This window comes from Hermetia illucens, chromosome 5 (genome assembly GCF_905115235.1).
Source record: "Hermetia illucens chromosome 5, iHerIll2.2.curated.20191125, whole genome shotgun sequence".
Classification (NCBI taxonomy): domain Eukaryota; kingdom Metazoa; phylum Arthropoda; class Insecta; order Diptera; family Stratiomyidae; genus Hermetia; species Hermetia illucens.
In genome coordinates, this window is record NC_051853.1 from 35409092 (window position 1) to 35432898 (window position 23807).

The 23807-nt window shown below is 43.0% G+C and overlaps 1 protein-coding gene across 2 annotated transcripts; it reads right to left on the reverse strand.

Moving 5' to 3' along the window:
- Positions 1 to 253: 253 nt before the first annotated feature.
- Positions 254 to 22879, reverse strand: LOC119658454 (probable serine/threonine-protein kinase dyrk2). 2 transcript variants are annotated; one of them, XM_038065860.1, is made up of 3 exons: positions 22460 to 22879; positions 12049 to 12212; positions 254 to 2475 (listed from the first exon to the last, which is right to left on the reverse strand). In XM_038065860.1, the coding sequence occupies exons 1-3, from the start codon at positions 22514 to 22516 to the stop codon at positions 654 to 656; spliced, it is 2043 nt and encodes a 680-aa protein (XP_037921788.1). In that variant the 5' UTR covers positions 22517 to 22879; the 3' UTR covers positions 254 to 653. The 2 variants fall into 2 exon arrangements, with proteins under 2 accessions (XP_037921788.1, XP_037921789.1); XM_038065861.1 differs by lacking the exon at positions 22460 to 22879 and adding an exon at positions 22067 to 22255.
- Positions 22880 to 23807: the final 928 nt, after the last annotated feature.

Genomic DNA, 23807 nt, shown 5'->3' on the forward strand with positions numbered 1-23807 from the left:
ATTTGACGAAGGTCAGAAAGAAAACAGATTCCTTTTTTCGGAATGTATATCTGGATCAACTCCAATGCTAAGTTTCGCAAGCAGGATAGGGGTATAATTTTCCATAATAAATGTCCTAAGATGGACGAAGAGCAAACCGTTCTAGAGCAATATAGATCAGATCAGTGTAGGAACCATCAAAGATGGCATATAGATGTGCTTCTTAGTTCGGTCCTAGGTAACAAGTGGGAAGAATTTTCCTTTATTTTATGATCTCAAAATTAACACCCAAAATCTTGCTGATTTTTCTGCAATGTCCTTTTGACAATCTTGTACAGAAACAGAAGTGTGAACGCTAAGTTCAAATGTAATATTCACTGTCAATATTCAAATAAATTCCGATAACTTGATTTTGACCAGAACAAGGTCCTATTGGTATCAACGACAATCCACTGCCTCTGATTAAATTTGTATTACATAAAAATTACGACCTTAAAATATCTACTTAACGACATTTCGAAACTAACGTCTATGTTCCTTGTGTCTCACAAATGGTCAATTTCGAATTTTTAGCAGAAACACTGATTTCCTTTAACTTAATAAAAAAACACACCTCTAGCGATTAGGTAATGTTTGTTAAGTTGCAATAGTAGTAGTAGTAGAAAAACTTAAAATCACTGGTTTTGTTCATTATCCTCGTCGTGTTCGTTCAGCAGCAGCGGACTGTCATCCCCCAATCGACTGGGTGGCAGAGTAGTGCCCGGAGTAGTTGGAGCTGATCGAGAAATCCACCCTCGTCTGCCACGTCCTCTAGTTAGAATGTTCGTAGCTGCACCAACAGGGCTGCGAAGAGTCGTCCTTACACTATAGTTATTAATAGGAATGTACATTGCTTTATTTGGCTTTCCTGCCGACGAGGACGAAGATGAGCCTGACGAAAAGAACTTCTTCCTGCTTTGTAGAGTTGACGGACGCCTTGATAAAGCCGATGTCAGAGGATTTTTCGGTAGTCCACCATGGGCAGAACTTTTCTGAAGTGGATGCGGTTGGCGGGGTGGATCCTCGGGAATAGTTGACACAGTGTGTAGTGTCTCGGGAGGAGGATCAGATGCTGTTGAGTCGATACTACTTTCAGGTTTCAATTGACGAATTTGTTCGAGCAGCTCCTTAACTTCCCCAGTCGGGCTAGTGGCTTGCGGGGGTGATGAGGGTGAACCGATGTTTGCTAAGCTACTCACTGCTGAGCAGGTTGTTGAAGTAACGTAGCTACGCATCCCCGTCTCGAATTTTTTCCCAAGCTCAACATTGACGGGCGAGTCGGCACTATTGAAACTATCCGAAGGCATCTGATGTTGCTGCAGAATTTGACAACATGTCTCTAGACTTCGCCTGAGGGCGTGCAAGTCACGGTACTCAGCATTCGCGTCCGGCGCAACAGGAACTGTAATTGAAATGCCGCCAATTGAGCTGCAGGAGTTGTAGATAGGGTTGTTGTTGCTATTGGTACTATTGTTTGCAACGGGGTTAGTTGACAAGTTATTGGTTGCTGCGAACTGATTTGTGCTAGATTTATTGTTATAATTCAGGTTATTGTTGATTTGTGCCTGAGCTTGACACGCTGCGTCAGTACCGCTCATTCGGGCATTATTATTATTGTTATTTACGCTACTATTATTATTACAACTACCGCTATTAACAAATATATCACTTAAATTACTATTACTGTTCGCAATATATCTAAACTGCTGATCGCTCTGCGATCCGATAATAACTGCATTCGTACGGTTCGCCCCTTCGTTTCCTAGGCCACTCCCACTACCTGAAAACCGAATATTTTGGAAATTTACACTCTCCGAGGTCCTGAGCTGCGTACTGTTGGGAAAATAATAATGACTACTACTGTTACTATTGTTTATGTTACTATTATTTGTCATATTCGATGCGTTCTGTCTACTCTGCAGAATCTGCTGTTGTATCATGTCCTGACCATGCAGTTGCTGCTGCGAACAAACCAACTGAGAAGCGGAACGTGGCATCATGAAATGTTGAAAATGCGTGGTGATACCAACTGCATCAGGGCTGGCGGCCCGCGAATAGGGTGGCGGAACCAGGGTGTTGGCTTCATTAGCGTTACATATAAAACTTGAGCTAAGCGAATCTACTGTGCTGGTTGCCGACAACGATCCAGCCGGTCGAACGATATAGTTTCTAAAGTATTGGACCATTAGGTAGCTAGCACCATTCTTTCCGTTATCGCCGTTACAGGTGAATACCAGCGGATATAAGTCCGGCTTTGAAGTAACCTCCGTGTAGGGGGGCGGCGGATGATGAAATGAGCTACAGCGACTATATTGGGGTGGAGCATAACATGATCCAGCCGAATCACCCTCTGATTGTGTATGGCGATCTGATAAGCCCCAACCGCAGAGCTGGCGACGTTTCTTCCATAAAGAACATGCGCATAAGATGGCTAAAATGATTGCAACGACTAAGCACCTGAAATGAATGAAATAGTGAGTCTTAGGTGGTTGGTTTTAAAAACGAGATAACATAGCAAAAATTTATAATTTAGTGTAAATTACAGTAAATGATGGTGTCGCTGGAGCGCTTCTTGAGGATACATCTTTCTGACGGTGGCCACTACGCTAGGTAATGAATCCTTGAAACTTTGATTCCAAATTTAATAAGCGACAATAGTACATAAAGTGTAAAGCATTCGGCAAAGGTATACCTAACCATGTTGAAACTCTTTGCTTCAATTTATTTCTTGGCTTGGATAGTGGAGAATCTCCACTCTGTTTTTCAGTGTTCTTGTAATTATTTTCTCGACGTACTACCCTTTGGAAATTACATATCCAATCATGTTGTCTGGAGCTATCGATGTCCCCTCTGAATATATTTTTGGGTCCTGTGAAGGACGCTAATGCTCGACTCCTCATTCAGAATGACGAGCAGTTGAATAGATGTAAGGAACACTTCACCAATGTTCGTAACCATATCAGATCCAGCCAAGTTATCCTTCTTGCGGATGACATAGGTAATCACCATAAAATGCGGATACGCACTGTTTCTATAAGCAAAACAGGAATTATCCCGGCCATTAATGTACTCAAACGGAGTAAGGCACCTGGGCTTGACAGTCTATCCGCAGAGTTATTAACCGCTGCACCTGTAATATCTGTAGTTCTGCTACTACCACTTATATGGAAATCTTGGGAATTCAACACTTCTGGCAGAGAGTGGATGAAAGGGATGATCATTGAAATTGCAAAGAAGGGTGAGATTGGAGGAATATATGCGTGTCAACGGTATTAGATAGCAAAGACACCTCAAAAGCTTGATCGAAACAGAGCAGGCAGGTTTCCGCTCCGGATCCCCCTACCATCATCACAATAACACTCTACAGATCTATTCGGAACAGTGCGCGGAGTTTAGATCTTTGCTTTCAAGCTTTCGACAAAATGAATAGGTAGTGTGTCTAGCAGAAGGGAATTCCTGCAGAAATTGACAGGTATTATAAGAGCGACAACTAGTAAACGTTATGACATCTGTTTGTTCTCTCACCAGGTCAGGGGCAAGTATAGTTGGACTAAAGATAAACACCAACAAAACAAAACCCTCCCTATCTGCAGCAAGTGTGGCTTCAGCCGATGATGGTTGCCTTGTTTGAAATCTGCAAATGCACTTATCTGAACACCAAGATCAATTTGAGACTGTTAGGTGCTAACTTTCTTTCGGTGTTGCTATGTGGCAGTGTCACATGGTAAGTGATCTCTACTGTTACTCAAAACCTGCAAATCTTCGTGAACACTTGCCAGTGGTGAATCATCACAAGTATCGAATTTTTACTCTAGTTGGGTATTACATTTATCTGAGATAATTTGCAGTTCTTGAGAAAAATATCGAACTTGGGATGCTATAAAATATGCTTGTTAGGTTGAAGACATCACTGAAGCAGATTTTTTATGAACAATGTATTTTCATATCGTATTAGACACTAGATAGGTCTTAAAACACACTAGCTTGAATGTTTTTCATGGTAGTCAATTATCTGGAGGTTGAGTCTCTTTTTCAGTGTCACCCCGAGCCCAATTATCCTTTAGCAATCGGATTAACGTTTTTTACTGCCCATCCACCTTCCAGAGGAAATGGCCTGGAATGAGAGTAGGATTATTATATATAAAATACGTGAGGCCTTCTTCTTTCATCTGCTTCAGAACTTTTTGTAGTTCCACTCCAGCAATTTTCCCTCCCCCCTCCTATTTTTTTGTAAATGTTCCCTCCATGCTGCTATATGAAAGCAACACATGGAAATTGACCGCCATTGTCACTCAAGAGCTTCAAGGTTTCATTAACTCTTGCTTGCGCCCTATCATCGGGGTACTCTCGCCTAAGGCAAAGCCAAACGAAGGACTTCATCGGAATTCCGGCCAAATACCTCTTGATAAATTATTAGAAGGCAGAATTGGCAAATGATAGGTAATCCATTGAGAGAGGGAAAACTCTAGCAACTGCTATGGTATGCAATGGAAACCACTATCTCAAGGCAGCCGACGAGAGGATCGCTCTAGAACTATATGGCCAAGATCAGTGAAGCAAGAATGTACGCTTTTCGGGAAGTCGTGGGACAGCACGTCGCTGCAAACTGACAACCATGACTTATTATTTTCGTTTGATATATTCTTCAACGAAAATCTATCTCGCCGTCCTTGTGAGATATTTGTGAGCTGACGTGAAGGCGGAAAATATGGGGGCATTGCCACATCACGAGACGACTATGCGATGCAGTGGGACCATTTTCACCATGCAAAACCAGGGAGTTGATCGACCTAAAACTAAATGACGCAGTGTAATTGAAGGGAGGTAAAGACTTTTCGAGAAGGACTGGGCTGGGCTAAACAGCATTGAGAGAAACTACGATGATTCATAAACGCGGGTAGCTGGTTACATACCACATTTTGAGGTCCTTCTAAGCATCCTTAATGTTCTTATGAAGAGTTTCCCAGGACAGGTTAGCTGTTATCTTGTTTTATCAAACTGAAACAACTCCAAATATACCAGTTTTGCAATGAGATTAACTATCCCCAACAACTGTCTGGGTCCTGGCGTATGCCATTGCTTCACCTAAGCCCACCATTAATATTGTTCATATAGACTTTTCGGGATTGATTTTCCTCAGTTATACGAAACAGATGATCTCCTTCCTTCAAATTTATACATAATATAGGCCATGGAATCGTCCATCCCATCTCCAGTAAGAGCTAAAAATTTTACCGAGGATTCTTCTCTCAAAAGTGGAGGAAAGGTTGTGCTGTGGCTTGTAGAAATTTACCGGAGCTGATTCTCCTTGGGGCACGTACTACACTTTTGGAGTCGCGAAGGAGTGGTTTTCAAAACGAAAGAAGACAGGCGAGGCCATGAATCCGCGAAAGACTTTGAACTAATCAGATTCCTTTTTCAAAGTCCCTACATGCCTACCTCAAGGCAGATCGACAGAACCCGCTATCCACAAGGTAATTGGCATGGTTGAGCGATTACTGCAATTCAAGCATTATACTTTAACTGCCTTCCTGAATAAAAAAGGAGCATTCAACAACGTTAGTATCAATTCCATCAATGAAGCTTTGACCAGTGTGCTAAGAACTAAGATAATCCAGTTACACAAATGCACTTATCTAAACGCGAAGATCAATTTGAGACTGTTCTGTGCTAACTTTCTTTCTGTGTTGCTGAGTATCACACTGTTACTCAAAAGCTGCAAATCTTCATGACCACTTACCAGCGGCGTATCATCGGGATACGATTTCCTGATGCCATTTTGAACAAGGAACTTTGTCGGCGCACAGGTCAGTTACCTATGGGTAATGTGATCGAAACGCGGAAATGACAATGGGTAGATCACAACCAAAGGGTACACTGGTTCCTTCCTCCAATGCAAAATACCTAGATGTAAACCTGGATCCAAAACTAAATTGGAGGTTGAAGATAGAACTGAGGATTAAGAAGGTCTGTATAGCAAGAGAACCTTTCCAAAGAAATGGGGTCTCCGACCGAGCATGATTGTTTGGATGTAGTAGTGGTGGGTCCCATCCGAACGTACGGCTCTATTTTATGATGACAGGCTTTGAACAGAAAGTACACAAGAACGAAGCTCAATAGGACTCAAAGAACCACATGTACAGGGGCTTTGCAGTCCTGTCCGGCAGATGCTCTCAATATATTCCCACAACTCCTCCCCCTAGACCTCCACCATAAATTAATTGTAGCGTGCAGCGCTAGCAGACTAGGTGGGTCCGAATACTGCACAGCGGAGCCCTGAGGCCACAGTATGAGAAACTTTGCTATGGACTTTCCAACTAGGGTAGAGTAGAAGACAGCTAAGCGGCTATTAAGGTTTTGTACATAGTGGTAACATCTTCCAGGCTGGTTGGGCAGTACAGAAACGCGCTGAACAGTCCGAGCGGCATGCTCAAGGTCCGTCTCCTCTGGGTTCCTGGTGATAGGAACATTGATGCGGCCAGGCGGGGCTCTGCTCTTGGCAGTCCTTCCGTGCGCCTGTGACCCGCTGGCGACTGTCACGGGTCTAATCTATTCGCATCATTTAGCAGTCGCGGACTTTAGATGGCGAAGACTTACCACCTGTGCCAATTCAAAAAGGATTTGGCCCGTTGTCAACTATTAATTTACAAATTTTAAAAACAATTAGAGGATGGATCAAGAGATTCAACACGAGGGAGAAATGCCTACCTTATTGTCGAGGGGTATCGCGACAGCAGGCAGGCAATCCGCTGGCAAATGTACCAAAGAGGGGCAAATTAAAAACGCTACCGATCCTTTTAGACGTTTAGACGTAACGTTAGAGTATTGAGATCGTCGACAGGAAAAAGCGATGGGGATCGGAAATTGAGCGTACCAAAAAACTCAATAGCGAGGCATCAATGCTGCAAATGGCGAGGACACAGACGTTTTTAAAATTAGTCGTTGCGATCTCGAACCTAATGCAATTTGTAGGTCCCTAATACAACGTGCACGGTGAAATTAAAAATGAAGTATGTTCTATTAGGTCGATGTATTTTGAGGCATGAATGAGCTGTCCGGATGGCTCAAGTGGTTAGAGCACTGGGCTATCGTAACCGAAGGTCGCGGTTCAAATCACACTGGTGATGACGGATATCGTAACAATAGAAGTACGAGCAGCAACACAAACGTCCTCAAAATCTATACTTTCGGTAGAAACTCGGACTAAGCTGTGGATCGCCTTCGAGACAAAAAGCAATATGAGAGCCCCACATAGCGCATAGGGTCACTAATAGAGAATCCCCACTCCCCGAAACAAACGAAACGAATGAGAAAATACCACCGATGTAATCAGAAAACTTACTCGGTGGAAGTCTACTGAACCATCTAGAAACACACGTCAATGACTCTACTTGGACTAAAGTAGAGAGAAAAGGAAGACCACAAAAGATATCGCGGTCGGATGCGTTAATTATAAAATCAACAAGTGAGGGAAGCAGCTGTCCTGGGTTTGGGTGAATATGTGAACCGGATAAGATGCACGCAGAAAGGCGATTTAATCCTTGAGCTTAGGCCTGGAGAAAGTAAATCCCATGATCTCCATAAGAAGATCGAGTCACCACTGGGCAAAGCAGAGGAAATAAAGCTGAGTTAGGACTCAATGCTGATTGATTGCGAGGACCTATATGAGATCATCATAAAAGCGAAAATCTGCAAGGTTTAAAGGAATCAGCTCGGGCTAGATTCGATCCTTGAGTTCAATGTGATAAGACTAAGTAATGCATATGGTGGGACTCAGACGGTCAAAATAGCTCTCCCGTTCGAAGCAATGATAAAAACTATTGTCGTCGGCAAAATTCATATCGGCTGGGATAGCTGTCGAGTGGAAGAACAGATATCGCCAAGGAGGTGGTCCAAACGCCTGGGATTTGGACGCATTTCGAGAAACCGTTCAGGCAAGTACCATAGGTTTAAGTTGTGACGAAGATGCGAAGAAGAACGACATATAACCAAACTGTGCAATGGGAATCCCAAATGCCAGAGAAGCACAGAAAAGTAACCTCGACCATATCACAGGAAATTACAGATGCCCAGTGTTTATGAAGGTGATTCCAGCTTTTCGTAAATTAAGTTTCTACAACTAAATTTAAACCGTTGCCAGGCAGTTCAGGACATGCTACGTGAGAAGCTTCACGCTAAATGACTTCCTATTGATGGTGGAAAGGTTATCTTCCGAAGCAAGCCGCCACAACCTAATAATAATAGCTGACGATTTTAACGCTTGGGATGAAGATTATTCCAAATCGCGAAACAAATGCAAGGGGCCGCATATTGCTCGAAGCATTTTCACGCCTAAATGGTAGTTCTGGCAAATACTAGCGGCGTTAATACTTTTCGGAAACGGGATATGGAATCGGTGATAGACCTTAGGACAGGAGCAAAAGATATCAAGAAAATTGCATTGACATTGATTTTCTGCGAGAAATCATTAGTATTCTCTTCCTACAAGTTTCAAGTGAATCAGGCCTGCCCATTGTTCAGATAGATCCCTATGAAATTTGCGAGGCAACTACGTTGAAATATTTGCGACTTGCTCTCAAAGTCGAAGCAACAGAAGCTTTTGGGCGATCCTTCGTTTTATAGGCCGATATGCTTATTAAACGGCATCAGCCAAATATTCAAACGGGTCATCTACAATAGGTTTGTACCAAACACAAAAGGGGGGACAGCCTCTTAGATAGGCAGTATGGATCCCAAACGACAAGATCTACTGTCAATGAGATCAGTACGGTGAAGAAAATTGCGGAGAAAGTAATGGACGCCAATAAATTTTGCACGTTACTTTCAATATGAAAAATACATACGTTCAATACTGCAAAATGAAGCAAAATAATTGCGGCTTTGGCCAAATTAGGTGCGCCCAAGTACCTGGTGCGCATAGTCATACAATTCTTCTGGAAAGGCTATTGTGTTACCAATCGGTCGATGGACCTAAGGCGTATTGGACAGCCTGCGAGGTTCCACAAGAATCGGTCCTCGGTCCTCGCCTGAGGATAATAATGTATGATGGAATTGTGAAGTTACAACTTCCTAAAGTAGTGACCACCAACAGCTTCATAGACGACATTGGAGTGGCTATCTTGACACAAGATGTTGAGAAGATCGAGGTCCTCACAGGAGCTAGAAGACGCTGGTCTGGGTTCCGCAGAGCATAAAACTGAGGTAGTTTTGATCACCAAGCGAAGGAAGCAAAATTCGATAAAGATCAGAATTGGTGAACATGTCATATGTTCGCAACGAATGCTTAAATACCTAGGAGTCATGATTGACCAAGAAGTGAATTTCAAACATCTTGAAAATTTGGCAAAAGACTTCACGAGTTGTTACATGTTTGGCAACAATATTACCGCCTAGGGCATCTAGGCACAGCCTTCGGCTCCTTTCCTCGAGAGTTGTCAACTGCATCTTGCTTTATGAAGCTCCAGTCTGGGCATCGGCATTGAAGCTAGGAGCAAATAGGAGAAAAATCGCAACGCCCTACCGATAAGGTGCATTGCGAGAGTCGTGCGCATACCGTAAAACATCGGATGACATTTTGGCGAACGAAGATCGACGTCTCTATGACTCGACACATGCAATTGGTGAATCCTGTACCTATCGTTGGCAATTAGCAGGAAGTGAAGTTATTTTTAAAATGGCAAAAAGATGGAATGATTCACCTAAGGGACGCTGAACTCACCGGATTATTCCAGATGAAAACTTAATTCAATTATTAAACGGATACGGAGGGTACCGTGCATACCTTTGTTGTTTTGGCTGCGACGACTCCCCATATTGCCCGACATGCGAGATTATTCCAGAGGATGCGAAGCATGTTGTTTTTAATTGCCCGAAGTTGGCTGCACAAAGGGCGAAGGTGGAGCTTGGCGCTGGGGTGTTGTTGGCCCCCGAAAATATCATGGACTACTTGCCAATCTCTAAAACAACTTGGAGGGCGGTGGAAAAATTAATTAATCCACAAGCTGCGGAAGAAGAAGGAGCATCGAGGGAAAGAAGTAAATAACAACACGACGCAATTCGTAACAGATTCTGCCCCGAGATGTAAGCGAAGGAGGAGAAGGTGGTTTCAGGGAGTAAAAGTCCCACATAACCGTAGGGCCGCACGGTTTTGAATCTTTCCACCCTTCAATGACTAAAAAAAGGGAGACAAACAAACTTTAACCCATTTTAATAAAATTTTGTTTTATAGAAAACCCTACAAATGATACAATCGATAGTTTTTGTATCGACTGCTGTAGAGAGAAGACTTGATTTGTTGCTGATTTGTCTGGAATACCTTTTTGACATGGCCCGGTAACGTTTTGGGCGTATGGGACTATCTGGCCTAGCAAGATAGCAAAAAATATTCTCTTGATAGTACTCAGCAACATAATACCTCTTGGATTGGTGGACTGAGTGGTATCTCATAGTCACATACAGTTTGCAATAAAATGCAGCCTTTCTGTGATGATTAATTGGTCGTCATCCAGTGCAGTTGATAGGGTGCAAGAGTTAATGAAATTCAAAACTTATATGTAAAGTGCATATATGAGAGTCACGTCTTTCCATCCCTCTCAAAGACAACTAAATACTAATTACACCATGTGCGGTTTGCATAATCCAAATTTCATACTCTTCTTTCCATACTGACAGGCAGACATTGAGTTTATCTGAATAACAATTAGTTTCCACAGGAAGAGTATTCATTTGCATTTCTGGTATGTGCATGCCCACAGGCTGTTCACTCAGATTTTATTATATAAGGGAGCTCTAACTTTTAGACACAATACTGCAAAGTACACCTAGGGAACAGGGACAGGGACACGGACATGGAACATGAGCCCACTTTCCGTAACGAAAGATTCTTTGCAGGCTCAATGGAGAGGACTTCCATAATTTCGTGTAATTTCTGAAAGGTACACATCACACTTGAATGCATTAACTGTACATGAAATCTTCACGAGAGAATGGTTACCCGCTTTATAAATAGGCTCAAGGCAGCGGTTTAGTTCTCCTTCCATTGCAAACACGGAGACGTACCAAGCCTGTTTGTTATCTAATTGCGTGTTGGCGTATGGCATGAGTGAAATTTTGGGCACCATACAAACATGAGTTTCCCATTTATGGCATTCCATATTTATCTTGCATTACCCAACCCCACTCCTGTTGGCTAGTGCATACGAGTGTGACGAACATGTCCGCATAGTGTTCCCACTATTAGTTTATTTTTGTTTCCAATGGAAAATCCAGTCCGACATTGGGCACGTGCCATCTAATCACTACCCAACTCTAAAATTAGCTTCCCACAGTGGAGGTAGATGATGTCCTTTGGAATGAGAACGCACTTTCATGACTATGAGGTTCAGTCCACTCGAAGTGACCACCGCTCTTCAAAACTTAATAACAATTTTCAAGTTCCGTTGAATTTAAGATAAAGGTCGATCAATAATGGAGAACAAAATGATTTTTTCAAATACATCCTGACCATGAAATGTGAATCGTTTCGAGAGCACTCGTATGAATTATTGTCTCTAGAGCTGGTGACAGTGGGACCATTTCCAGGACAGTATCGCCATCAACTTCATGCTAAGCATGCTGACATCCTACGACCACATATGAATCTATCCATAGACCTGCCGCATAAGGAACACATGCGATGAGTATGTTTAAGTGGAGAATAAATTTTTAATGGATTTGAAATTTACGTGTCAGGATGTATGTTGTTGGGGACCGCTGCTGTTTGGACTTAATGGAGTGATTGGATTACAAAACAGCTTTTTGCGGTCATGAAGTAACTCCCGCGGAGACGACATTCCCAGGAATATCTCTCCACTGGGAACGGTTTCAAGCGAACGAAAGATACTTCCTTGAACATCATCGATATACATGGAAAAACCCTTCAGGTGTAACCCGTATAGGGAGTTGCGTTTTCGCCTTCCCGGAGAGTTAACATATAATTTTGTTATTAATTCTAAATATTCACTAAAGAGTCCTTAAGTCGCCGATACTTACCAAAAATACCAATGATTTATGAAGAACAGATTGAGCACATGATCTGTAGCTGGTGGAAGCGATCTGGGAGCGCTTGGCGGTGCGTACAAATAACAGCAACCCTGCGGGCAACATTCCTTTGGCGGTGAGCATCGATGGCCTCCATCACACAATCGGGCGACTACCTGCACGAACAACACAAAGAAATGTGAATGTGCTCATAATTATATGAATTCCTACAAGTAGACTGCATGCATTCGACTTAATTACTGGCCTATATCTACCCCGGGGCAAAACGAACACAACACACGCCACCCTGAAAAGCTGGACAGAAACAAACAGTAATAATATGTTGGGCTCTAAATACCTTGTTGAATAGCTAGAACCATGCAAGGTACCCGAGTGCATGAAATCCTGTCAATCACGCTTAAAAAGTCCTTTGTGCCTGCACAGGGCTCGTGCAGTTTCCTCTTAAAAGAGCATGGAAACGACTTAAGTACTTCTTGCCTCCAATTCCCTTCACAAAATGTTCTGTAGAAACAAAATCCTGTGGACCTTTGTTGATAATCGGAGCATTGTTGCTCGGCAGACAAAAGCGAGGGAGCGATAGGCAAGCAAGGAAAAATCACGCGATGAGTTTCATAAAGTTTATGCACAGATCTGCCTCCTTTGTTCCCTTTTCCCAATTATGCTTTCATTATCCCTTATGGCCGCCATTGTTTATATATTGTATAATAAGCGTGTGTGCTTATCGTCAGGAGGCACCTGTCTATGGAGACGAGCACCCAAAACAAAGGTTTCACAAAGTCTTAACGAGACTTTGCACAGGTAATTAGAGGAGTACATGCAACAAAGTAGGGAAAGCCTGTAGGAAAGGAGACCACGTTCAGAGAAATGAGACGTGCGGTAGTGGGGGGTGTGTTAAATATTGATGAATCCTTTCGTTAAATAATGAAGTATGAAAATTCTGCTTGATATTTCTGAACACTGGAAGTTGCCGAATTCTGTTTTGATAATAACATGTTGTCTACAAGTTGATGCTGTAATTAGAAATCACATCCAGCTCCCCCTCCCCCTAATGCGAATTAGTGGATTTTAATTTTCAAAGAAGAAAGTTCAAGTAATGGAAAACAGGAAAGGAAAAACATAGGATGTTTGAAATCTCCCAAAAATAATACAGAATAATAAACTTTGAAGAAGTGAAAATACACCTGAATTACCTCTGGGTAGGCTACTTAGTTTATCACTTCGATAGTCCTGAGATACCTCGTATGAATGCCCAAAGGGCGAAAGGAGCTTTTCCATTGATTTGTTTTGAACTCTGTTTTGATTGAGCAATTTTGTAGACGTTTGCCAATGAAATTCTGCCCATAACCTGGATAACGACTGGTCTTATATGAAGCTACAGCTTGGAATATGCGCACCTCCTTTGACAAACTTCTCCACAAGTTAGCTTCCGTAAGGAAACTCCTTTATGATTTAGGAGCTAATTTCAAACAGGATTTAGTCTATATACAAAATGCTGGACAAGACTCTGAACTTAAGGTGAAAATGAAAGTATCTATTCCGCCTTTCGCCAAGCATGAATAACTTCAAAAAATGAGGCTTCGTCAGAGTAACTGATAGGAGATTCTGAGTAGCTTCGACAGTAAAAATTCAATATTTTGAGAAGAAAATATAAGATTTGTGAATATAACAATGATGCTAATGATAATTTTCCCGATCATAATTGACAGTATAGTTGCTAACTACCATCTATAAGATATGCTCTGACCTAGCAAGGTCAGATAGCTCCATACGCCTAGAACATCATCGGCTCATACCAAAGAGACTTCACTCCAGGCAAATCAGCAACAGACTAGATTTTCTCTCTGCGACATGCGACGGAAAACAGGTGGAATATGGCCATCAGTTGCAACATATTTTCATCGCCTTTAAGGCCGCCTACGGTAGCATAGCCGGGATAAATCTATATACGGTCACGAGAGAATTCAGTGTCCCGACTGACTAGGCTGATCCTGAACAATGTGCGAGGGCAGATAAAACCAGGAGGATCACTCTCGAGATCATTAAACATCAAAAACGGACTAAGACAAGAAATGCACTATGGTACATCCTTTTTAACCTGGCACTGAAAAAAGTATTCCGTGATGCTGAGGTATATGCGAAAGAGACCATCTTCCTCAAATCTATGAGCGATGGACGGGCGGTTTAATCCGTATGGATGAGGATGATCCAGCCCAGAACGTCTATAAGTCTATCTATAGTCAAAAAATTTACCCAAGATGAAGTATCAAGCTGCCAAGTACCGCTTCATGCTACATATCTCTGTTTCCAACTGAATACTCTGTTGTGCTGGGCGACCGTATCTCCAGCCAGCTGCTTTGAGAAATGAGGCAGCTGGAGGGGATAAGGTGGGCTCAGAGTTGTTGAAGACGCTCTGATTGCAGCGGCTCCCAGAAATTACCGGCAGTATCTTGGCCTGTGCAGACTCGGAGTCGCTGGAGGTGCCTTCCGCCTGTCCACGATGTGTAGGCGAATTACATTAACGAAAGTAGAAAGTCTAAAAAATACGAAAACGAGCTCTCCCATCCGGTGCCATATGAACTTAAGCCAGAATGGCAAGAATTTGCTGGGAAATTCTACTTACATCCGCTCTCATAAAATATTCGGCAAATTCCATAAAATTGCATTTAACTGCAATCAGCAATTTTACTCATCTTTGGATTTCAATAATGTAACTTCCAGTTTGTCTTAAGACCGACATTAACGAATAAAGTTTTTCTTTGGTGAAACAAAACAAAACTTGTTTTTAATGTTGCACTCTCCTAACTAAAGCTTAGGAAATCCTAGTAGACATTATAATTCGCGCGCCTCGTAGTCGCGAAAGTGTCTAGAGTCACTCCGGGATTTCAATGGTGATCATAATTGCGGACGTGGTCTCCAAATTGAGGTCGACTGTAGATACATTGCGTTCGGGAGGAAGATCTCGATTGCAGTCACAGTCGAGGTCTGCTTCCAGAAAAGGGCGTTCGGGTGGTCCCAACACGGGACTCTCATCCGCTGTGAAAATTTGCTGTTACCACCGTAGGAGGACATTGCGACCGTCGCATTCGCGCACTCCTCTGAAAATATCGCAACACCACTTCTGAAAGTAGTTTCTTCCAGCCGGTAAAGCACGATGTGCAACATCGCATCAACGCTAACATCTCTCCAATCTTCTCAAAGGTGCGTCCCCTAAGAAAAAGTTCGAAGATCTCCTGAAACCGGGTAATTGTAGGTTCCTAACCCCAAACGGCGAATGGATGCCTTGCGGAGTTCACAAGCATCTGAACGCTCAGACAATTCCAGACTAATACCCTATTCCTTTTAGTAATGACTTTGCCCATTCACTGACAAACTGCTGTGTTTTCACGACCTTGGATCTAGCCAAGGCGTATAACCAAATCCCTGTTGCTTCCGAAGACATACCGAAAACAGCTATCTGCACAACTTTCGGACTCTTCAAGTTCACCAGAATGCCGTTTAGATTGTACAACGCTGTGACTTCTGTTTCGTCTTCATGGAAGATGATTTGGTCGCCTCTTCTTCCGAATCTGAATATTTGGGCCATCTCGAGTGCATTTTTCAAAGTCTCCTTGAGGCCGGGCTCGTTCTAAACGTTGAAAAAAGCAAATTCCTACAGAAGCAGGTGAAATTTCCCGGCCACATTATTACCCGTGACGGTATCCAACCACGATGAAGGATCTGCGAAGGTTCTTGGGCATGTTAAACTTTTATCGTCATTTCCTGCCCAAGGCCGCTCATCACCAAGCGATCCTCAACGTTTACTTGTCTAGACCCAAAACCAAAAACGCCCGCGAGGTTGTGTGGTGTACTGAGTTTCCGTTTGAAACTGTCAAACAACAGCGTGTTGATGCTACACCACTGATATTTCCTCGGCCAGATGCACCTCTGGCCATGTTTATCGATGCTTCAGACACAACGATAGGCGTCTGCAGTCCCAAAGCCTGCTTGAAAATAAAGCCATCTACAAGGATCTGCACAGTGGTGTTTTTATATCAGACAGAAGCGGAAAATCAGTAATCTGAACCTGTGGAAACCGAGCAATCGAAAACACGAACAACAGTCTAGAAGACGGATTCACATGAGCCAAAGTAGACAGCATTCACATATTTAGTTGTTACGCTACGCCAAGCCTCACGCTAGATGAATTCGTACTGATGATATAAAGATTAGCTTCCGAAGCAAGTCGCCACAACCCAATAATAATAGCAGGTTATTTTAACTTTGCCCCAAGATTGGGGTTGGTGCGAAACAAATACCAGAGGCCGCATATTGCTCGAAGTATTTTAACGTCTGAATGTTGATCTGGCAAATGCTGGTGGTGTCAATACTTTTCGGAGATGGGATATGGGATCGATGATAAAACTTACGTTTGTTAGCCACATCTCCAATCTCTAATGGCAGGTGAGCGTGGAATATACGCATAGCGACCATCAGGCTATTATCTTCCAGATAGAGCGTAGGACAGGAGCAAGGACGTATCAACAAAGCTGCAGTGTCGTGTTGGACATCCAAGAAACTTGACAAAGAAATGTTGGAGGAAATACTACTGCAGGAAGCGATGCCGAGGGGAAACACAGAAGAAAAGGTGACGCAAGTTCTTGAAAGGATATAAAAATCATGTGGCGCTTCCATGCCACGGCGCACTGTACTCAAGAAACGAATGCCCAACTTCTGGTGGAATGCCGAAATCGATAAACTTCGTAAAGTTTGCCTTAAAGCCAGGAGACACAGTCAACGTCAAGGTTATGCAAGGAAACAAACTCCGATTAATGGAGAGGTGCATGCAAGGCAGCCGTGGCATCAATCAAGGATGAACGCTCGCCACCGATCACTAATCTTGATTGCTGCGGGGTAATATTGGTACCCTCTTTTCAACAGTTTCAAATGAATCGAACCTGCCCACTGTTCACTGAAGAAGTCCTGGAGGCCGCAAAGAAAATTGTGAAAAATAAAGCCCCACGCTTAGATGGCGTTCCAAATAAAGCTCTGGGAGTGGTTGTTCCAGCAGCTCCAAGGTAGTTTGCTGAAGCATTTACGACGTGACTCAAAGAAGGGGTTTTCCCGGAAAAGTGGAGGAAACAGAAGCTTGTTCTAATCCAGTGATCTCTGGGAGTTCTTTTTTAATGAACAACTGCAGACGGAGAAGGATGAAGACGAGTCTCCCGTCCCTAAAAACGGAAAAAATTGTACCAACTCGTCCTTCAGGTTAGGGGTTAGGTAGGGCTGACTTCCCTACACAGAAAACTGATGTTACGAAGCCACAGAAAGAACCTCGGACAGGCTGGACTTTACAACGACGAACCCGGCAACAACAACGGAATAACCAATGGCGCATTGGCACATGGAACGTGAGCTCCTTGCCCAGACCAAATGCTGCTCAACAGCTAGTCGATACCCTGTCCCACTATAAGGCTGATGTAACAGCACTGCAAGAAATGATCTGGACCGGTTTCCTGAAGAAGATTCATTACACCATATATTATAGTGGCCATCCAATAAAACCTATGCTCGGAGTAGGTTTCTTAGTTAGCCTATTAGGCTATGAAATCAAAATCATATTTGGAAATTTCAATAGTCAAGTAGGGACGAAGCCCGTATTCAGGTGATACGTCGGCTCCTATAGCTTACAATGATAACAGATTGCGGATTATTCAATTAGCAATATCGCACGAAATGATTGTTGAAACTACCTGGTTTGGGCGGGAAGTGGTCCACAAACATATGTGGGCCTCTCCAGATGGGGCCACGTTCAACCAAATTGGCCACGTGCTGATTGAATGCTTCCATCTCTCAGCCCTGATGAAGACCAGAACCTATAGCGGGGCCAATATAAACTCGGGTCACTATCCCGTTGGCATGGTGCTCCGAGCTTGAATTAGAACACCACCTACAATACACACCTGACAATCAGGGGAGAGTGCATACTGAAGCCATTAACTACACAGCCCTCCGCAACACCTATAAGGGGGAAATGGATGCCGCAATAACCACAGTCAATAGTTGTCCTGGAGATGAAGCATCAACAAATGATCTTCACACCTGAAGAGCGTTACCATTGACATGGCCACAAACATACTTATCCCCAGCCGCAAGAAAAGTCGGGAAGGCTGGTTTGACGATGAATGTAAGCTAACAACGGAACGGAAGAATGCTGCATAGCGAGTAATGTTGCATTCTCAAAGAACGCGGGCACCCGCAGAGACTTATCGCGAACTCCGTCGAATGCAGACGCGACTTCGCAGATAGAAAAAAGGAGCCTGAAAGAAGTAACAAGTCTATGAACTTGAAAAGAGAGCAACTGTACCAGGCACAGAAGTTTTATAAACAAGTCAGCAGACACCTCGATGCTCATCCTGCCGAGACAAAGAGGGAAATCTGATTTCCGAGAGAATGAGCACATTGTAGCGATGGGTTGAGTACTTTAATGAACTGCTGAACACTCAGAACGTCGGCAAGTTGGTGGTCCCGCCAACTGAAGATGACGGATAAATACGGCCACCATCAAGTATAGAAGAAACAGTCCGTGCATTTCATCGGTTTAAAAATGATAAGTCGCCAGGAGTCGATGGAATTACAGCCGAATCAGTTAAATATGGAGGCGACCAACTACACCAAGTGATTCACCAACTAATGTTGAAGGTGTGGGACAGCGAATCAATGCCTGACGATTGGCAACGAGGCATTATCTGTCTCATACATAAAAGGGGAGATATCACACAGTGCTGCAATTATAGAGGTATCACGTTGCTGCATGCTATTTATAAGATATTCTAGTCTATCTTGCTAGGTCGGATAGCCCCATACGCCCAGAACATCATTAGCCCATACCGAAGAGGTTTCACTCCAGGTAAATCAGCATTAGATCAGATTTTCTCTCTGCAGCAAGCGATGGAAAAACTGTTGGAATATGGACATCAGTAGCTTTTCAACGACTTTAAAGCCACCTAGATAGCATAGTCAGGGTAAAATTGTACACGGCCATGGGAAAATTCGATATCCCGACGAAATTGGTAAGACAGACTAGGCTGACCCTGACCAATGTGCGAGGCCAGATAAAAGCAGAAGGATCATTCTCGGAACCATTCAACATCAACAACGGTCTAAGACAAGGAGATGCACTATAATGCGTCCTCTTCAAGCTGGCCCTGGAAAAAGTGATTCGCGATGCAGAAGTAAATGCGAGAGGCACCATCCTTTTCAACCCCCTGGCCTACTCTGACGATATTGGCATTATGGAGAGAACAATCCGAGATGTACAGTATACCTTCATCCAGATCGAGCAGGCGACGTGAGATCTCGGACTGCACGTTAATGAAGGCAAGATGAAGCATATGGTGGCAACGTCCGCGCCAAAAACAAAGGAACAAACAACACTGGTCAAACGGGAAGAAGATAGGAAACTTCAACTTTGAGACTGTTGAAAATTTCTCCTATCTAGAGTCGAAAGTCACAACCGATAACAGTTACGACGATGAAATCCGCTCACGGCTGTTGGCTGCCAACAGAGCCTATTTCAGCTTACAACAACTGTTTCACTTGAAACGTCTGACCAATGGGTCAAAGCTCTTACTGTACAAGACAATGAGCTTGCCAGTCCTCATGTATTCCTCGGAGACTTGGGTTCTTAGCAAAAAAACTGCGAACTCTTGGCCGCGTTCGAGAGAAGAATCCTCCGAAGAATTTTTGGCCCCCTACATAAGGATGGACGATTCCGTACCCTACATAACGACGAAATCTAGGAGCAGTACCACGATCGTCTGGTTATGGATAAAGTTCGGCTCAGTAGGTTGCGGTGGGCGAATTACTTAATCCATATTGATGAGGATGATGCAGCCGGCAAAGTCTATAACCAATATGTATGGTAGAAAAACAAGATGAGGCAGACCCTGTGTGAGATGGAGCGATAGCGTAGGTCAAGACGCCAGACAGCTTTTAGGGATATTGAATTGGTGGACCTCGGCGCAAAACTAGAATGTCTGGAGTTCCTTATTAAGGCAGGACTAGATCGGATACCGGTTATTGCGTCGTGATGATGATGAGGCCTATTAAAAAACATATAGAACCGCCTGTAGGGCTCCACAAGGATCAGTACTCGGTCCTCTTTTGTGAATAATTATGTATGATGTAATTTTAAAGTTGCAACTGCCCAAAGGAGTGAAAATAATTGGCTCTGCAGACGACATCGGAAAGACTATCTTGGCACAAGATATTGAGGAGATCGAGTTCCGCACAAACGAGGCAATTTTTGAACTAAGGTTTTGATTGGAAGACGCTGGCCTGATGCTCACAGAGCATAAAACCGAAGCAATTTTGATCACCAACCGAAGAAAGCAAACGTCGATAAAGATCAAAATTGGCGAACACAAAATAGATTCGCAACCAACGCGCAAAAACAGTGATGGTTGATCAAAGGTTGAAATTCAATCCCCATCTTAAGAATTTAGCAACCAAGGTTTCCATGGTTGCTTCATTGTTGGCAAGAATGTTACCAAATGTAGGTGGCCCTAGACAAAGCCGTCGGCTCCCACCGTGCATATCTTTATCGTTTCGGGCGTAACGGCTCACCATATTGCCCATCATGTGAGATGATTCGGCAGGATGCAGAGCATGTTGTTTTCAACTGCCCGAGGCTTGCCGCACACAGAGGTGGAAATTGACACCAGAGCGCGCTTGTCACTCGAGAATATCGTGGATGAAATGTTAGCCTCTGAGAAAACTTGGAAGGTGGTGGACAAATTAACGAAGGCGATCCACAATCTGCTGAGCAAGGAGGAGTTTCGGAGAAAAATAGTAAATAACGACCGGAGCCGCAGTTTGTAACTGATCCTGCCCCGCAACTTAATATCGAAATGGCAGTCCCGCGGGGTAAGCGAAGGAGAAGAAGGTGGTTTTAGTTAGTAAAAGTCTCACATAACCGTATGGCAGGAACCAGGTTTAGGTTTTGAACCTTTCCACCTTCAACGCCAAAAAAAAAGACAAACAGACAGACAGTAATCCGATTTCAATAAGGTTTTGTGAAAACAAAAAAAGACATAGTTATAATCGAGGGGAATAAGGAGAATCATTACCAGACTAAACTTAATCTTGATTGGGATTATGATCACAGTCGTAATAATAATCGATGGAGCAACAGTCCGATTGGAGCTCAGGCCTTGAAGTATGTTAGAACCGTCTTTATTGGCTTCCCTCAGGTATAAGTTCCTAGCTGAATTGACTAAGGTTCGACATCCAGCATACGATATGAATCTTGCTCGAACCATTAGGCTGTTTGGACTCATTGTTGCAATCATGACAGTGGTTACATTTAAAAGACAAAATGAGTTAAGGAAGTTGAGGAAGAGTCAAGGTCCCATAAAAGCTGAAATAGAAGGATCGGAAATTCAACGAAAATAGTGTCCGAAAGTGTATATTAGAACTCTTCAGCAAGTGAGAATAGACAAGAGCCCGAAAAGCGAACAGAATGCATTTGAAAGAAAAAATACACAAAGAAGTTGTAGCGACATTTGGAGTAACATTCAAGGACCAACAGGGATACTACTTGGATAGGGTTGACATGATGAGGTTTGGCTGGTTGGAACAATTATACACATATGAGGTTTTCGGCAGTCCCTAGTGCGAGTTAGTGAAAGTGTTCCCCAACAAAGAAAAGTACAGTATTCATTGAAATCTGAATAGGTATCGCTGTAGACTTCACATATTTCTCTTTTGTAAAAATATCAGCGCCGTAAGGTCTCTTTTCATGTGGAACATATAGTCAGAACACAAGTCTTAGATTTAGACTCTCTGATAACCTAAGCAAAAACTAACTAACGTAATAGACATTTTTAACACAATTATTATTCAAGTTTTCTATGCCAAAGATTCCATAATATAATGGAGCTAATATGACATGATGTGCAACAAAAAAACTCAGAAAACTGTGCCTTCTACCGCTGGGATACACTAGCTGGGCGAATGCATTCCGGAGCACCTTGATAACTCTCATTGTATGAACTTCATCGTGGATTTAGCACAACAATAACACTCCATCAATACAAACACCACATTGTTCACCAAACAAGAGAAAACTTGGGGTGTGTATCTTGGCTACACCAATTATGTCATGCATCACCACAATATCACGCTTTCCTCCGATTTCTCGGCCACAATTAATGGGAAAAGCCCGAATGACTCTGACTTTTATATGTAATTCTCGGTGTTATCGGAAAATCCGGAAAATCCAATATCCCCGTAAGGACATGCAGCGAAGGATCTCAAGTAGGAAAATTGCTCTGCATCGAGAGCCACATTTTCAAGAGTCCATCCAACATCGGGAAAATCATGCATTGCCACACAACAATATTCAGAATATATGCACACTCACTAGAAATGGAAAAGCGGAGAGTACAGATGTAATCAAGTATCCAGACTGTAGCTGCATTTTTTACTACGTTGCTTCGTTTGATCTATGCCCGACGAAAAACAATGCAGTGTTTGCATTGTCTCCCTGTTTGTACCCGATTTTGGTTTTTCCTCGAGTTCCGGTTCGAGCCACCCCCGATATCGCGCGATATTCTTGTTTTCACGTAACTATTTCGATTTTCGATACAATTCACTTCACTGGCACAACATTTTCTAACTGTTTGGAGATAATTTTAATTTTTTCACTAAAAAGTTTTCCTCTTGTTGCCAACGCATCGTATAAAATCGAACACAAACACTGAGGGGTGGAAAAAATGTGAAAGTACTGTGTTGAGTGTGCTGTACAGAAGAGAGTACATACGAAACATAGAATCGATTTGGGGAAGGATGGTCTTCGTTCGGTTAGCTCACCAGGGTGAGAATTGCTGGGATTGTATGCCAATGGGCTCTTCCTGTTGGGTCAGACGGTTTAATGTTTTGAATTTTAACTTGGTAGCGCCTATACGCAATGATTATCGTAAAATGGGGTGAATGCAGGCAGGAAGGCTCATATAGAATCCAGTTCACCTGCTAACTTTCCAACTGAACCTTTTTGTAAAACATATCAACCTTTTAAAAGGAATCAAAGGCTTGAAACAGATCGCTTAGATCAAGAGTGGGTCCTGGAAAGAGGAAACTGAAAATTGCTCTGAACTGAAGTGGAGAGTCTATGTGGAATAGTCCTTTGAATTTTCAAAAGACAAAATCTTACCACAATCCCACCACCATGCCCCAATGCTTTCTGGCAACATTCCCGCCCTTTTCGTCAATTTTCCCCAGCTGTGACATCATCCCTATCACCATTATCCCGATTGTCCTGTCAATTTTCATGACCGCTTTCCACATCATATAGAAGTAAACAAATCAAACCACTGGATCATGTGTGCGTACTCACGCTCTCACTGCAACATAAACGTTCACCTTTCGTTAAAGAAAACATCGAAAGAGCAAAATGGGGTTGAAAGAAATCGCCACATTTTTATCGACGCATGCGTCCTTCGAAGGTCGATAGATTCCGACTTTTATGGACCTTTGTGATGAGCATTTGCCTTCCTTTTTGAAGGGAACGTCTGACGTAAATAAACATCAAACGGACGTACAAATACATTGACCCGACAAAGGAATTCATGGAGAATCCTTCCGTAGATTTAGTATCTGTATCCATGCAAAATACATCCATACGATAACATGCGAACACTCTGTTGGCCAGGATATGTGCCGAGTCTTTTGTCTCTCCGCATGTTGTCATCAGAAGCCGTCAGGATAATAAT

Coding starts and splice junctions, on each gene's coding strand:
- LOC119658454 (XM_038065860.1), bottom strand. CDS start 22,516: ATGCAGCTACAGTCTGGATACTTGATTACATCTGTACTCTCCGCTTTT. Junction 12,213..22,459: donor TCTCCGCTTTTCCATTTCTA/GTGAGTGTGCAT, acceptor TTGTTCGTGCAG/GTAGTCGCCCGATTGTGTGA. Junction 2,476..12,048: donor ATAAATCATTGGTATTTTTG/GTAAGTATCGGC, acceptor CATTCATTTCAG/GTGCTTAGTCGTTGCAATCA.